The following is an 18,219-nucleotide window of genomic DNA, read 5'->3' as shown; positions in this document are numbered from 1 at the left end:
TATTACCATTCTGGCATTGATTACTGTTTCAAAAGGTCTTTGTCATAATGTTATCACATGACACAATTTGACACTGTTGTTGTCGTGTAGTGCCTTTAGTGTGTGTAGTTGTTTTTAAAGTCTAGTTTAAAAAAAAAAAAAAAAAAGAAAAAAACCATATGTGACCCCAGGTGGGTTTTTGCATGCTCCTTTAAGACAGATATAGGCCTCCTCAGAATGGCATGGTCTTCTTGCATGTGTCTCCATTTTTTTACTTGGAGGTACATGCAGATAAGTGTGGCTAATTCCAGCAGCATGCCTCTCTAAGCCACTGTGTTTATTTTACCACAATGAAGCCTCACTGCGTTCACGGGCTCTTCATTTCTGAGGCTATTAATGTGCATTTGTAGATAAACATTCCCCACTCCTCCAGAGCACTAGAAAAAAGTGGTGTGGGGAACCCAAAACAACACAGTACAAGTGACGGAAAAGTCGTATTCTTTTTTTTTTATTATTATTTTTTTTAAAACTGTGTGGCTTTTTGAGTAGCAGTCATGTGTGCATTAGGTGGAACTATGGGTTGGATTCGTCAGCTGTAAACAAGGGAGGGTTTGGCTTTTAGTCTCATTCTGCGTAAACGAAACAGATTAACGAGATATGATGAGCTGGGTGGAAGCTCATTACCCAAAAATGTTTTATTAACCAAAAACTCATGACCATAATTGTTTTAGATGTAGGATATTCATGCTGCACTTCTCAGTGGTCATCTTAAATATTTTACTATGGCCTTAACAAGCACCAATTAAATTTAAGACTTAAAGTAGAATTGTTTCACAGAAATAAAAGTAATTAGTGCTCCTTTCAGGCTCTGTTGTAAGGACACTAAAAACATTAAAATTAAGTGAATGCAACACTTATATAACATTCTCCTCTCAGGTTGAAAAAAACTGGATCTGCTCTGGTTTGGATTTTGATCATACATAAGAGAGACAGTAGGTATGTTGTACACTAGTCTGTACTGTAAATCAGTAAATATTCAGCTTTGTAAACTAATAACATCAGAAAAATAAAATTCCACATTAGTCAGTGTGAATAACACAGAGAATAGCACATATTTCTTGTGTTATACAAAGCCTGTATTATTGTTGGCATCACACATTGTCACTTTTTAAAAACATCAATAGTAATCGTTAAGGAGGAAAAGGGGATGCTGTGCCAATAGTATTAGGTTTGGTCTGTTTTTTAGTAATTCCAAACATACAGCACAAAAAGTACAAGGACTAGAAAGCAATTCAGATATGCAAGAAAGGGCCATATGCACTATGGTGAGTGAGGAACTTCAGGTTAAAATGCCACATGTACCACAACTGTTCCTTTGAGCATTTTGTCTGATTTGAAGTGGTTGAGAAAAATAGAATAAAATTTCAAATATATTTGACTTTTCATTTTTTGTCAGCACCCTTGAATTCGAGGCACATTACCAGGTAGGGGCTTCCTGCTGTACTGTGCCAGGCTGGTTAGCACAGTGCTAATCACAGTTGAGCTATTTAAATATGAGGAATCTGTTGATAGCATTGTTCAGTGTCTGTCCAGAACTGGGCTGCAGAAAATTTGTTTTCTTAGTTTGTTAAAGAAAATTTGAAGTCAAGTGTGAATTAGAAAAAGTCTGTCACCACAGTGTCGTTCTCAGAATTAAGTGACTCCTCTGTGCTCAATGTCAGCGCTTAGGCATACAAAATCAAATGCGTTATTTAGTTACCTAAGATTGTTAGCAGACACTTTGATTTCCACAGCTTAAAGTTTACAGTTTACCCATTCTGACAATGTAATGTGTTACAGAAGGCATTCTTGCTCAAAGGTATAACAACAGCATTATCACAGCACCCCAGCTTGCCCTAGTATCTCACATGTTTCTGGGCTCCATGTGTTCAGGTGTGGGTTTGGGTCTGACTCAGTCTTTGTGGAGTTTTATGTACTCTCTGTGTTCACGTGAGTACACCAGTTGCCTCCTGCAGTACAAAGACCTGTTTTCCAAGTGAACTCTAAATTGCCCTCTGTTTCCATGCCTTGGACAAATGGTTACTGCTGATGGGTGGATGGATGGGTGGATGGATGGATGGATGGATGGATATCATGACAGGGTTTATGATTACACTTTAACCAGAGACTTTTCCATTACAAACTCAGTTCTTGTACACTTTTACCTCAATTTACCAAAGCAGTTGGGTTTGTACCATTGAATCGTTCATAAGTTCACCCAATAAACTGCAACCAATAAGAGCTTAATAATACTACCTGACCATTTGATGTGTTCATGGGTTAGTTGTGTTTTAAAACATTAAGGTAAAATGTAATGAAAATTTGCTGTAAGACTTTAATGTATTTATTCTGTTTTCATCAAGAGCTCATACAACACAAGGTCTTAATGTTCCTCTGCACTGGGAATATCATTTACATTTATTCAAGACTTCTCTCCAAAGCAACTTACAATGGTAAGGTCACAATTATTACATGCTTACAATCATTTACCCACTTACACAGCAGAGTAATTTTTTTTTTTTTTTTTGTACTGGAGCAGTTTGAGGTAAGTGCATTGCTCAGGGGTACTACAGCCAGAGGTGGGGATCAAACCAGTAACCAGTGGGTCCAAAGGCACTAGTACTAACCACTATACTACCAGCTGCCCTATACCAGGTGTGAGATAGGGTACAAACTGGATGCCATTGACCCAAAAGCATGTTATGATTTACCTTAAAGTGACAGAAAATAAAAATATTTATCATCTCCAAAACCCCCTATCAGTCTGTTATTCCCCGTACGCAAGACAGTGCCATGTTGCTCCTTCATATCAGGTGCCAAAGAAGAGTGAATCAGTGGAAGATGAGTTGTTGTGTAAAATAGGATTGCATGGGGAGTCTTTCAGTTTAAATAAAGACTAAATGTGTCATTATAAACTTTAAAAAAAGTTGCCAGGAGAAAGACACCAACGTATCACATAAGGTAAGCATGTTTGTCAGCATCTAGTTTATTTTTTTTTTGCAGTCATAATAGTGTAAAAACGGAAATGTAAAGCTGTCCATTGGATGAGTAGATTCGGGACACAGCAATAATAATTTTAACAATTGTTATTTTTTAATAATGTTATTATTAAAGTAATATATTTTTTCCCTGCACAACTTGAGTTTCAATTCTATATAAAGTGTGCTGCTGCTCCAATGGCAGAAAGTAGACCTGCAGGTCATTTTCACTGTGCAGCAGCTGAATTAAGAAATACTGTAAATCACTAGCGGGAGGCATGGTGGTGCAGTGGGTTGACTGGGTCCTGCTCTCTGGTGGGTCTGGGGTTCAAGTCCTGCTTGGGGTGCCTTCTGATGGGCTGGTGTCCTGTCCTAGGTGTGTCCCCTCCCCTGCCAGCCTTATGCCCTGTGCTTCCGGATTAGGCTCTGGCTCCCTGCAACCCTGTATGGGACAAGCAGTTCTGACAATATGTGTGTGCAAACCAGTGGGGAAAAAAATGAAATAACTAAATAAAGTTGCAAATGCTCATATCTTCAAAGATTTGAAAGTGAGATGTTCCTAACACAAGGTACAAGTGAATTCAATACACACACCTTCTGAACTGCTTGTCCCCTACGGGGTCGCGGGGAACCGGAGCCTACCCGGCAACGCAGGGCATAAGTCCAGATGGGGAGGGGACACACCCAGGACGGGACGCCAGTCCATCACAAGGCACCCCAAGCGGGACTCAAACCCTACACCCACCAGAGAGCAGGACCCAGTCCAACCCACTGCACCACTGTGCCACCATGCCCCCTGATGAATTCGTATATTTATTTTTAATTTATTTCTTTGAAGGCAACATCTTAATTTTTCACTTTTGGATCAGGGTTTGATTGATAAAACTAGACAAAAATAAAATATTACATTTTATTAATTGTTACCAAGGATGCACAACTCAACTCGTACATTTGTCAAAATGCCATTCAATAGATGTTGCATTCAACAGGTGATTAAGAATTCACCATGAACAAAACTAAGGAACCCCAGCAGCTAGTTATCATGATGTTGCAAAGCCAACTGTACCGTATGGTCATGTTATTACAAAAAATTAGCCACTGTTCTCCTTAGCCATCGCAGACTTCTACTCTTATGTAAAATAGAAGGGATACAACATGGTGTTGTGTTCAAAGACTGGAGTTCTTGGTTTGTCGTGCTGCTACTGCGGCAGGAAAACCCGTTTTTGTTCTTCCCAAACTGCAGTTCAAGAAAATAGTGTTTTGCATTGATGACAGCATAATATGTAGCTAACTTTAAGGGGAATTGCGGTATAAGATACCACAGTTACAGCATACTCCAGTCATAAAGGACAACTAATAAGTAAAATGACTATAAAATATGTTCTAATATTTGACTTAAGGCTTTTCAAGATTTGTGAAGGGAGATATAAGGGAATTGGTGCATTCTTTGTTAAGATGTAGTCATTTGTGGTGTTTTTGCTCTTTTCTGTAATGAAGTACATGTTTATTTCCTAAAAATTAAATTAGTAGTATACGTTTCCTGGTTGACTCAGTTGGAAGGGGGAGTTATTGTTATTTTGAAACGTTTATGAGAAGAAAGCATCGCATGCTTAATTTTAGAGCTCATGTTAGACTTAGGATGATTAGGAAAAATCTGGAAAGAATTAACGTTTTGCTCCATGGAGAGATTCTCTCCAGTCTACTCCGCAGAAATGTAAGTAGCGTGCTTAAACTTTAAGTCCATTCTTAAAGATACAAATCTCCAAATCCATCTAAATATTTTTACATGATGTTCACAGTTACTTATTATCCTTATATTGACTTTTTGTGCAATGGTTTTCTTTTTGTTCAGCCTTTCCTACAAACTCTCCATAGTATCATAGATACTCTGGTAGTTTACTGTAGTTACTGAATTCTAATGAAAACAATCAATTTTTAACTATGATTATGAGAAGATAGTGGTTCAGACAGGTTTTTATACCTTATTAATTTATCCAATCAAGCAAAGTTTCCTGAAACCCTTCATTTTGTGCTACATTGTCAATTTTTTTTCTTGTCGTTTCTGTGACGCTGAAGTAACTTGTATTTTATTATTGTCGCAATATGTGTTCTGTCTGTGGGTTGAATGTTTGTATCAGGGACACTCACAGACATAGAGACATTACAAATAATTATGTTCCAAGAATTTCATCAGCTGCCTTGGAATAACCATCCTCCATTTTACTGCTCCGCTACAGTTAATCACACAGATGGAAACTGCTCACAGATGGTCAGTTTTAAATTCAGCTTTACATGGCCTTATAGGACTGTAAAGAGTCGAAGTGAGCCATATGCTTTACTGTCAGTTAATGTGCTTAAAATTGTTATAGGACATCGTAATATTTGTGATGAAATGAAGTATTAATTCCTGGATATGCTGAAAACAAATTGAGTTCAATTCTGATCAGTCAGAATTTCTCTTAAAAATATATATTAAATATAGAATAAATGCATTTTTTTTTATTTACCCCACCTGTCCTGTATGTTACCGGAACACTTAGAATGATGAAAGTAGAATGAATCATTTTACGACTACGATTCTTGGAAAAGTAATGAGGATAGTGCTACATGTGTGTGAACTGTTTTAACTGTAAAATTCCTTTGCAGTTGTGTATTTATTCATAGCAGCCAGGTATTTCTATTGCCGGAAAGGAAATCCAATTTGGCTTCAAGAATATGATCCTGTACACATTGTGAAATGCTACCAATATTTTAGTTTTTTAATAGAAAGCTTTTAACCAGAGGCGGTCAATACATATTAAGGAGTCCTTTGTGTCATTTTTGTGGTTTTTTTTTTTAATAGCTTACCCAAGGGTTTGGGAGAGAATTAGATCATGAGTATTCGGTTGTTAAATAAAAATAAATAAATAAATAAATTATATTTTTTTATATTGTATTATATTTATTATAGGGGGTGCGGTGGCGCAGTGGGTTGGACCGCAGTCCTGCTCTCCGGTGGGTCTGGGGTTCAAGTCCCGCTTGGGGTGCCTTGCGGCGGACTGGCGTCCCGTCCTGGGTGTGTCCCCTTCCCCCTCCGGCCTTACGCCCTGTGTTGCCGGGTAGGCTCCGGTTCCCCGTGACCCCGTAAGGGACAAGCGGTTCTGAAAATGTGTGTGTGTGTGTGTGTATATTTATTATACACATACACTTTCTGAGCCGCTTGTCCCATACGGGGTCGCGGGGAACCAGAGCCTACCCGGCAACACAGGGCGTAGGGCCGGAGGGGGAGGGGACACACCCAGGACGGGACGCCAGTCTGCCGCAAGGCACCCCAAGCAGGACTCGAACCCCAGAACCACCAGAGAGGAGGACCCGGTCCAACCCACTGCGCCACCGCACCCCCCCCATTATTTATTATATTATATTGTATTGTATTATATTGTATTGTATTATATTATATTATATTCAAAGCACATTTCGAAATTTGCTCAATTAAGGAAATATTATACATACAATGGTTCTTTGTCTTATGGTTCAGCTGCAAATTTTTAATGATATAAACATTTTCAAATTTTGTTTACTTTTTCATTTACTTCTTATATCCCAGTTTTCAAAAATTTTCATTGTAAAGTTTATCCTGATGACAGTAAAAGATCGAAACAGAAATAGATTGCTCAGCCATCTTAATTCAACTCACTTCTGCAAAGTCCGGTGTTTATTTTGGTTGGTGATCGCTTACAACATTGTCCCAATTACTCATGGGACAAATAAGTCAACAATCGACACTGATTAGGATTTTTTAAAAATTTTAGAACAAAAAGTATTAGGAAGCATTTTTATTTATTATCGCTATGTTCAAGATTTCTTTTAGAACTTAAACCCTAAATAAATGGAAGGACATCTATATTATTAATCTTTTATTAACTGGAACTTAGTGATAAGAAGAATTATATACAGACTTCTGGTCTGGGTTGTGTTCATTGTGTACACAGTGGAACAGGGGGTACAGGAAGAATACCGGTGGACTTTACCTGACACTGTCTCATGACAGATGACAGTAGCAACCCAGTCTTTTGTACTGTTTTAATTAAATGAAAAAATTCTCACAGTGTCAGGCTGGATGACATCCATAGAACCATTGACATGACACATTGACTTTGGCAGGGTTCCTTTCACACTCTACAGTTGATGGTTCACCAACTGCAATGCCTATAACTTTGAGCATATCGAGGATATCTGAAAGTATATATACACATATATATATATACCGTATACATATTTCTGAGGCTGATGTTAGTTGTTAATCTGTACTGATAATTTTTATTCTGTGCTGTAATCGTTCTACCCCTGTATCATCAAAGTAATGCCCCCCTTCTGAAAGGGCTTAGTATTTTTCGGATCATGAACATGGTTTAACCAGTTTTTTTATGTTATGTGATGCATGTCTCTCAGCCAGTTTTCAGTAAGACGTCTTATGGACATCTTAGGGAGTTGTGTTGTTGCATTTTCTAGTTCAGTTTCTGAAAGTAGAGGCTGTTTTTCAGGCCCATTTTGGAAGCAGGGCCTAAATGGACAGTTGTATGACAGCATCAGTCAGTGCCCCAGCTTCTCTAAAGGCTTGATGAGCCCTCTGTGGGGTGATGGATTATGGGAGAGTCTGGGACATGACCAGACAGCTCCTGTCAACAGGCTGCATTGGTCTTCAGTTGGTTTTCAGGGGATGGGGCACTGTAGGTTGCTAGGCAAAGAAAAAGACAGGACTGGAGTGGTGGGGGTTTAAAAGATGAATGGGTGAGTGCATGAGCCTGTAAAGTGTGAAATTCACATTTAACATTTGTACCGCTTCTTTTGTCCCCCTGACTCCGATTTCTCCATGCCATAGGGTGTGTACACAGGTTGGTGTCCTACGTGATGGCATTTTGTTGTTTGATTCTCCACTGTTCTGTACAAAAAGTATGCATATCAGCAATAGCCTTCTTGGACACTGCTCTGTTGTCAGGCTGTGCTCGGACTCTCTTATAAATCACTTACCAGCTGCTGGGCAGTGCGTAAGACATCCAGTCATGTATCTCGCCCGGAAAATGTCAGATCCGACTTGCTGAATCGGGGGTAAAATGAGAAATGTAGCATAAGCTTCAATTTTATTTTTCCTATTCTGTCAGTTTAGTTTTTTGAACTATGTGACCCCACATCACAGCAATAGGCTTGTGTGGTGTAGCCATTGCATTTCAGGGTGGAAGGATCTAAGCACTGTGAAAATTTATTTTGAGCTGCTCTAGTGCTAATGAGACATGTTTGAATTTTAATGTACGCTAGAGCTTAGTAACTAGATGATGTCTGTGTTACTAGATGATGTATGTTACGTTTCACTTCGTTGACATGTGAACCCTCTTTCACTACAACAGCTCCCTCTGAGATTGTGGCTCAACCTCCATTCACAAGGGACCTCCTGTTTCCTTCATTCTGGCAGTTTATGAATATATATAAACAGTAGTTTAAGCTACTACTTGATTTCTTGTGTACTGTACTGTATTACAGCAATTATTACAATTTGTGTTCCAGTTCTTAGTGAAAAACACCAGGACAGTTTTCTTCAGAAAAGGTCATTCTTTTAATTCTTTCGGGCTATCGGTGATTTCTGTTTTAAAATAGAGAAAGCATCTGTGAGTTAGGTCACACTTGTGTTTGTGGGAGACTGTTGTGAATTGGGAATATTTCTCCATTTCCCATTTTTTGCGTCCTATCTCCTGTATCCTCCCTCGTTCCCCGTCTCTCTCTGGCTGCACAGCTGTCTGGCTCTCTACTAGCTATCACTTTAGATTGCTTCCTGAGCACCATGCCAGAGCGGAAGTCAGAGGAAGTTATTCGAGGAGCCATGGAGAATTTATTAGAGCCGAATGCAGGCTGAGCGGTGGGGATGGCTGTCAGGGGAATGTGGGCACTGGTTTTGTCGCGCTCCTAGACCGACATGCTTCGGCTGAAGGGGGATAGGAGCAGCAGATCAAAACCAGAGTAACGTTGCCTCAGTTCCAGGGAAGGAGTTGAGAGATCACTACCCCGCCAAACTCCCTAGAGCGCCTCGCTCAGAAATCAAAACAAATCAGTTACCAGCTCCCTGTTTTTCCTTCTCGTACACATCGGCAAGTATGAAGAAGTGATATGCGTGAACCTTTTGCTGATTTCCTCAAAGATTGGGTGGGGGAGGCTGTGCAGGAAGGTGGTGGAGGTGGTGGCGAGGAGGTGATAAGAGCTTGTTTTGCCGGGTTCAGGAGAGGCAGCCGTGAGGTGTGTCTCCCTCTGGTCACCTCGGGGACTGGTTCTTCAGGTCTTGAAGAGGAACTGTTGGGGGAAGGAATGAAGGGAGTCATGGAGGGGGACACAGCTGGTTGGTCAACATACGTTCCCGCATAGCAGACCTGTTGGCAACGACAGCCAAGTGACATAGCTAGTGCATCAGGTGGCAGCTGTCCATTGCCCTTGGCAAATTCTTCACAGAGGTGAAGTGTTACTAGCATGACCCTTCTCAACACCTTCGTGGTTCACAGCACATGCACATGTTTGCATTTACTTTGTGCTCTGGTGATGCATTAAGCCCCGCAGTACGTTTATGTCTACATTTCAGAATCTTGAACAATATACGCACAAGACTAAGGTATCCATTGCAACTCCTTTATCTCAGGGTTAGTTCCTCAAAAGAGCATACGTATTTTAAATATGTCGTGGGTTCTGGCAAATTACCAGTATTTCCAGTGGTACTGTAGTTTCTGGGTCTCATAAATCAAATAAGGCACCTCCCTCCCTGGATAGTAACTGAGAAGTTGCTCCTCCAGAGAGACTAAAATGTTGTCCTTATCTGTAATTTGACCTGCAGGAGCAGCTGTGTATTGCATGAAGGTCCTCTTTTTGCTCTTTGTCAGGAGGTATACATGTTTCAGTATCTACTTCTTACAATGTGTGTGTGTGTGTGTGAATGTGAATGTGTGTGTATGGATGTTGAGGGCACTATGCAAAACCCAGGTAGTATTGCTGAATGTGCAACATAGGTTAAGACCAGTTATGTAGACAAAAGTCATTTGACTTGCTTCAGATAATATTATTTATTCATTTATAATGCTCTAGATGTCTCTCCAGTACCACTACCGAGTACTGAGGGACCCAGCACTGAACCCCTTCTTTCTCCTCCTTCTTGAACAAATGCACGGTTGTCTGAATAGCAGGGAACCAGCAAGTGTGGGCCAGCCCAGAACCCAGTTACCTTGCCTTTTCCTTCACACAATGATCATTTCTCATGATGATTTATTATACACAAACTGTGTTTGAAAACTGATTTTCCAAAGAAAATGCATTATGTTGTAGTCTGGGGCTGTCCATCAATGCTCCTTGAGGGTAGATTTCATTAAGCATTTCAGGTCCTGCGTTGTTAAGAGTTCAAAAAGGAAATCAGATGTATTCTGTCCTGACAGTAAGTTGAATCAGGTGGTTTGAGGCCTGAACAAAAAAACCTTCTGGAATCAGTCTTCCAGGACTGAAGTTGAATAGCCTTACCAGAACACATCTACTTCTTCAGATTGCTCTGTAGTAGGGTAATATTTAAACAAGTCAGGCTGCTGCTGTATGAGTAATAGTTGTTTGCGAAATGTGCACTGGCTTTTTTGGAGGCAGAGCTTTCTCGGAAGTAGTTTGGAGAGGGTTGAGGTCAGAGGAGAACAAGCTCCAGCTTAAGAGACAAGGCACAGTCTTCCTGAGAATGGCTGAGATACGGCTGTTCTTGTTTTTTTTTTAAAAAAAAGGTGATGAAACAGGAATCAGGGTATGAGGAGTAGTGGAGGTATGGTTGCAGTGGAATGGAAAGTGAATAAAGTGGTAGGCTGTCTTAAACCACTCTGTCAGTTTCCTGGTACTGAGCTGGTACTACATTTCCTCAAAACTATGTCCCCCAGACCCCTAAATATATAGTTTCCTATAATTTAATTCTCTCAACCACTGTCCCAAAGCGCAACAATGCATAAGTCACCTAAGAAATATTTTTTTTTAAAGCAAAAATAAACATTGTGCAGTAATAAATAGAATTTTTGTGCCTACCTCTTTCTTGCCCCTTCAGTAAAAGACAAAAATGGCTGTATAATTGCAGTTATAATTATATGTAATAGTAAAAGGAGTGGTAAAAGCCTAATGTAAAACTTTGTATATGTATTGTTATTGTATGAAAACAACCAACCAACCAACCAATGTCTACAACACCTTGTTCCAAGTGGGGTCGCGGCTTATGTTTGAAAACATATTTATATCATTGTCTTCTTATTCATACAATTTAACATTCTTGCAGTTGCCTTTAGTGAGACTTGTGCAATATTTAGGTTGCTTCCACAGCTATTCAGGCAGGTAAATTATGAAAATATTTGGCATTGAGTAGCGTGGTTATTGCCATCTCCTTGAAATCAAAAGACCTGGGTTTGTAACTTTAGAGTTACCTTGAATAAAGGCATAAACTAAACAATGGTTAATAATTGTTATTATTGTAAATAAGCTCTGTGTTGTCTAAGTAGTAAATAAGGAGAAGATGTTCAAAAAATAAGTGTAACCAAACCTTCAGACTTTCAGCAAAAGTCAGCCAAAAACAAGCTCTTCCACTATGTTTCCAGCCGTCAACAATGAATGTAGCCACATTGTTTGTACTTTTATTTACATTTCTGCACAGAAAACTGCTGTGTGGGAATTCCCATGCTGTTTCCAAAACACTTAATCTTAAACCAAAAAAGCTAGCCATGTTTCATCTTGTTTAGTGTTCAATTTAACCTGCATGGAGAGGTCAACTAGTTTCAGTTTGTAAGGGTCTTGTTGGTAAATACTGGTAGCATAACATTCAATGCAGATTTGTAACCTGAATAGTTTTAGCTCACGTTTCAGCAAGTGCCCTGCCCTTGTATGCTTAACCTAAATTGCTCCTTTAAAATAATCATCAGTGTAAATGAATTTTAAAAAAAAATAAATAAATTGCTTTCAATTGAAGTGTCGGGTAGATAATCAAATACTGTATAGTAAATGATTGACAACCAGGTTTTCAAGCATCCTATGTAAATAAGTTTTTCTACAAGGGTAACACAAAAAGTACCTGCAATAATCTTTTCATTTTTTGGGATATATTGTTGATACTTTTGGACTAATCCTTGAATTATTTGCAGTAAGTATGTCTTTTGATTTAGATGAGCTTCACACATCCAGCTGCGAAGTCACTAAGAAGAGGAGCTGAATCAGTATCGATATGATGTGTCATCTGCTGCTTGGCTGACAATTTTTTGTTTTTGTCATTAAGAGAAGTGGGGCTTGCAAATGTTGTTGGCTGATTTTAGGGCTGACATTTTATCAGCCTCTCAGAATTTCAAATTGGCCAGAGATTTAAAAAAACAAAATGCTCCATTCATAAATTGTTTGCACAGTGCACAAACACACACACACACACAGACCCTCCCCCATAAGTTGGTCGCTGCCTAGGACAGCTAATTTAATCTTTGCTTTTGATCAAGTTCAGTGGTGCCAAGTTGGATAATACGTAGATCTCCTAAATATAGTGCGCTCCAACTCTTCAAGCAAAAAACCTCTTTATGTGTGTTCCTTGGTGAATATTGAATTAACAGTTTCTAAAAATAGTGGCTTTCTGTAAGAGGCTTTACATTCTTTTTGTTTTCTAGTTTTAACATTTGGAGCACGTACCCTTGCGTGATTAAGTGTTCTTCTGTGAGGAATTAGAACAACTTAAATTGAATGTGTGTAAATGTTTGAACGACTGTAGTTTTGCATAAGTGTTGTGTTTAGTTGCGAGAAGCAAGAGTTTCCTGTTAGGTTTTGGCTTCTGGGTCTGTTCTCCACAGATAATAAGCTTCAGCCAAGGCTTCTAGTTGCACGGCGTGGAGAACGTCCGCCTTCGACCCCTTGGTGTCTGCTCCTGGATCAGGGGTCCGCGTCTCTCAGCATACCGCCCCAACATCGCATTCCACCCACAGAGATCCCAGCATCCTCTAGGGCTGAGGCTGACACCTAAATTGGACTAGCGACCCCCGCCAGCTGCCCTCCCTACGCTCCCCTCCATGTGACTGCTGTGGACTCCTGTCCTTATTTGGGCCGAGACGCGAGGGTGCTCCCAGAGGCCGAGCGAGAAACTACTCGCCTTAATAAGGCCATATCTGGAATTCCAACCCTGCGAGCAGGAGCTGCTGAATCACAGCAAGGCCCCCTCAACCAAGCCTTTTCACCACACTCCTCCTTTTTACCAAGGCTGGGGTACAGCTGTCTTGTGTATGTGTGTGTGTTCGTGTGTGCTGATATTTGATTGCCTGTCATTGGTGACACTTCAACTTCACTGACATTTTAGTGACTTGAACAATTTCTAACACCATATCAGTGAAACGTATTATTTATTATTGTATTTATCTGTTTCTTTCTGTGTTGGGTCTTTGGTGTCAGAGTAAAGAAGTCACATCAGTGCTCTGTCTGGTAACCCACAGACACTGAATTTTTTAGTTTTTGAAACTTTGGCAGTAAAGGATTAAAGCAAAAGCCCAGTCCCATTAACATACGTAAACAAGCCCATCTTATTTGGTTTTTGGCTCATATGTATACATGCCTGTCTAATATGAGACCCTTCCACAGTGCTTTTAAAACTGATTATTCCGAGATGCATATCCCTGTATCCACAGTAGATTTTGCTGAGATGTGTGACGTGAAAGGAGAGCATTTCACATTTCACGAGTATGAAGTATTCAAATTAAATATTTACATTCATCAATGTAAATTTGTATGTACTGTTTTAAATTTTAGTGAACAGTGAAGAAAAGCTTCTTTTGCTGATGTCGTAAATCCCTGAAGATGGAAAAAAATGTTGATTTGTCACCCTATGTTGGAGGCCATTTCATTGAGTGCCGTTGAGCAGTACTGTGGGTCTTCTGTGGTGGTCGAAAAGTGATGTGAGAAATGCTTCAGATCCCTCTTGCTTTGACCATGGTTAAACCACTCCGGGATGAAGAGCCCTCACCACAGGAATGCACTGTGGCATTTGACTATTAACATACTCTTTCCCATTCTTTTTGCGATATTTGGGACTTGATCGACATGTGGGACAAATAACAGCATTCATTGTTGTGGAAATGGAAATGATAATTAAGGACACACTCTGTCTTCAAAATAGGAAGTACAGTTATTGAATTACATTTATGGGCTGGGACTTCTCATTCTGCTTTAAGTTAGCTGGGTACAAAGCAGTGTGGTTTTTTAGTTTTAAGTTTATACATAACGCTTTTGTCAGAGCCTGCTTACATGGCTGTCATGGGCAGAGCCACCATGAAATTAGCAATCTTAGTATATATTTATAAACATGTCACAGGCATGTTATATAAAGTTGGTGTAGCACAGTTCTGTTCTTGGGTTATTTATAGCCACCCATCATATAAACTGTGACTTATGTGCTCCCATCTTGACAGTGGCATTCAGTGTTCTTTCACGACAGGGCTCCTAAACTCAGTGACCCTTTAACTCGCAGTGTGTCCTGCGTCAACAGAATCCAGATTATAAATTAGTTTTTACACAAAATGTTTCAGCTCAGGATAAATTTAATCACTAAGTCGTATTCACCTGTGAAACTGGTTCAAAGGGGTCCATAATAATTTGTAATATTGCAAATGTTTATTGGCGTTTTTTTCTGCCGCTGTGGAAGCACTTTGTAGTTCCGTACTTTTTAAAGGGATTAGTTACTTATAATAACTGATTGTGAGTCTTTACATTCAAGAAATTACTTCAGTCTGGCTAAGGAGAGTTATGTTGACACAAATAAAATTCTACCCAAGTGTTTGCATGCGGCCCCAGTGTAAATTGCCTTGACTGCTCTTCCTCACTGATGACAGGCAGTGAGAAACAGTCTTCTCTTGCCTTATTGCCACTAGTCAGTTTTCAGTGTCACAATCAATAGGTCTATTCTGGTGTTTACATCACCAACAGTATAGCGTGTCACCAACTTAAAGATAGTTGTATGTAGTTGCAACCCCTCACCTCTGAAGTTTCTAGTAATAATCTTGCATCTTCAAAGACAATAAGTGGTCCTGGCCTTCTTCTTTCTTTACCACCACACAGTCAGTGAGTGGTAACCCATATATCCCTCTTGTTTCCTACAGTTGTCAGTCCAGGGCTCATTGCAGGGCCCAAGGGGGAGCCGCCACGATTGCGTCCAACGAGTGGAGTGCCAACGGCAGCCCGGAGGAGGGGCGGGAGGATGGGGCTGACGGCCTGGACAAGGGCATGGACGGGGACGCTGAGGGCGTGTGGAGCCCTGACATCGAGCAGAGCTTCCAGGAGGCACTGGCCATCTACCCGCCCTGTGGGCGCCGGAAGATCATCCTGTCAGATGAGGGCAAAATGTACGGTAAGGTGCCTGCACATGTGGAAAGCAAACAAAACCATGTACCTTAGATTGACCCTATAAAACAAATAACTGAACATATCTGACAGAAGTCTAACATTGTACGCTTGGCAAAAATCATGGGAAGATGTCAATTGACCAGATGGTAGCAAGTAGAATTTCATGGCTATAGTGTTGAGCTTTATGCTAGGGCCTTTTATTTTGACTCCAAAAGTGCAGCTCCTAAAAGCAAAGTGCTCTTTGTAAATGCAACAGGGAACATTTATTTGTCCTCAAAATCACTGCCCATGCAATGGTGGTGAAAGACCAAGCTTGGACCACATACGAGTATTTGCATCACTGTTGTCCCAGAAGGAGCTGCTCGCAATGGGCATGTGGCTCTTAGGGCACCACATGGCTAAGTCGTAGACTGGTATGTATTTGTGTGTTCCTTTGTGTGTGTTTAAGAGGGGAGGGAATAATATTATGACCCCCGTCTCCTCTTGTGGAGTGGGCTTTGGACAGGGGCCGACATTCCAGGCGTTTTTTCCTCCCAGCTTGTGAGGGACAGACATTCCTCCACTGCCCTAGCCCAGTGACAGGAAATCGATCCCCGGTGTGACAGAACGGGTAGGCTTGTTTCAGCGGCCAGGCATTTTCTCCTTTTGTGGAAGTGCCGACTGAACGGGCCGTCCCCACTCCTCCCCTCACCTCCGCCCCCCTGGCGGCTGTCCCCTATTGCAGCTAACCCCACTCCCTATCAACCCATACTCCCTTCCAGGACAAGGTCCAGCCAGCTAGAGTCGCATGTCAGTGAATCACCATGATGTAGGGAGGTGAAATGGGACCAAGGACAAGGATAATGCCAGGGAGCAACTGTTAAGGGAGTGGGGTATGAGGAGGTGGGAATTGTAATGCAGACGGTTTATTTACACTTGACGGGTCTGCCTGGGCCTCTGGGTTCCTTGGGTCTCCTTTGTATGGCTGGTTGGCAGCGTGTGGAATAGGCAGAATACAAACAAGTGTCCCTGTAGACATGTCACAGTCCTTCAAGTCTCCCATGCTCTGAAAAAATAATCATGGTGAAGGACAAATCTTGTAGTTTTGCTCTCAGTCATCTGAATTGTTTCAGCGAAATTAATTCAGTTCAGTTCAGTTTTCTTTTTTACTGAGCGCTTTTTTCACCAGAGAAGATGACACCAGAGACAAAAATGATCAAGCTGAAGAAAGTAATAGCAGCAGCTATAGTTAACTATAGTTAACTGTAGAATAAGCAAGCAGTCAGATGAGGAAAGGAAAACAAAAAAATTTTCAGCTACTAAGAAGGGTAGAAAAATTAACTTCTGGGGGGGCAAGTGCCAGTGGCTGCCCACCTCTTCTCAGCATTCCAGTGTGGTGGCAGGATACCTTGTGGATGTGTCTAATACAAAAATCAGTACATCTGTCAAGACAGAGCTGCAGTCTGCAATAACATGTCCTGGCTCATAGTTGCTGATTCTGTTGGTCACAGTAGGTCAGAGGGCAGCAATACACTAGTGCCACTATAGGTCACGCCATGGAGGCTGCCATTCCCAGGCTGCCTTAACAGCTCAGGCAGAAAGGAAAGAAGAAAACAACTCACAAGTACATCAGATAGGACTGACTACTGAATGATAAGATTAAACAAAAGGGATCTGAATCTTTCAAAAATGAATATGGAGGGGGTGTCTTTCAAGATGAATCACTAAAATAACAACTAAAATTATTAATAAACAGATTAACTTCATCAAGCTTTTTTAAGGAATACTACGTATTTCTGAAATGTTAAACATCTGGTCCATAAATATGTTCTAATAAAATTCCTTTTGGAGCAGCTGAATGCTCTTCTTGTCTCATACAGCTGAAATGCTTAAAGTGTAAAAGCTCTGCAGGTGGCTCTGGAAAAAAGCTGTTGTTAGAGTGGTCTTCACACTTGTGTATGGTATGAGTGGCAGTGCTGACTGAATATCCTCATAGATGTTCTACAGCTTCTGCCCTGCTGTCCATGTATTCTGCCAGGTTGCTAGCTCAGAATAACTGCCGTAAAGTCCCATCTCTGTGTCTCACATGCTGCTTGCTTGCTGTCTCTGCATTACGCAAGGCCGGTGTGCTCATGTGGCCTCCTCACAGGAGCATCTTTGATTTACACGCATTCACCGCTAGATCACAAGTTCTTGGCCCATCCATCAAGGTGAGGCAATGAAAATTCCTGACTGCTCGCGTGACCCTGTCATTAACGGAGAAGAATAAGCTTTGGAAGGAATCGAAAGAACCTAATGGATCTGATTAGTTTTAAAGCCCGCTGGGAAGTAATGAAAAACAGGAACGCTTCTTATGCCCTCTCCACACACACACACACACACACACACACACACACACACACACACACACACACACACACACACACACACACCACTGCCACCCTTCAATTGCCTCTAATATAACAAAATCAGTCTTGGGGAATTTTACTCATGTCCAGCATCCAAAAACCAGAAGGGTTTAAAAAGTTCCATAAACTTCACGTGTGATGTACTGCCAGGCAGAACTGTCAGCGTGCAAATAATTTGCTTTAAAATTCAGATACTTCATTAAGGAAGCACAAATGGCATCGATTTTATCAGTTTTTATTCATACTTTTTTCTCTCGTAGCTGACCAGTGTGCTGTTAATGTGTTCTTTCTATTTTGATAACTGTGACACCTTAATTCAGACAGACTTTGCAGTTGCAGCAAGTTGTTTATTTCCCTTTTCAGAGAGGATCTGGATAAAAAGGCAATGAAGAAAAATGCTTCGTTTTCCTAGTTTGACCAAATTTAAGTTAATTTCAAAATTAAGATCAATA

At 40.7% G+C, this 18,219-nt stretch overlaps 1 protein-coding gene across 8 annotated transcripts in view; it reads left to right on the top strand.

Annotated features, from left to right (window-relative positions):
• Positions 1-18,219, top strand: part of tead3a (TEA domain family member 3 a) — a 55,135-nt gene that overhangs the window by 4,884 nt on the left and 32,032 nt on the right. For 4 of the 8 annotated variants that reach the window (XM_018760492.2, XM_018760487.2, XM_018760490.2 and 1 more), the window contains exon 3: positions 15,137-15,379. In XM_018760492.2, coding sequence (XP_018616008.1) covers positions 15,235-15,379 — 145 coding nt within the window. In that variant the 5' untranslated portion in view covers positions 15,137-15,234. Of the gene's footprint in view, positions 1-15,136; positions 15,385-18,219 lie in introns of all 8 variants that reach the window. The other 4 variants (XM_029246177.1, XM_018760489.2, XM_018760488.2 and 1 more) reach the window with 1 other exon arrangement.

This window comes from Scleropages formosus, chromosome 19 (genome assembly GCF_900964775.1).
Source record: "Scleropages formosus chromosome 19, fSclFor1.1, whole genome shotgun sequence".
Lineage (NCBI taxonomy): Eukaryota > Metazoa > Chordata > Actinopteri > Osteoglossiformes > Osteoglossidae > Scleropages > Scleropages formosus.
Note: the sequence above shows the minus strand (reverse complement) of the source record. Positions and strands in the feature narration are given on the sequence as shown.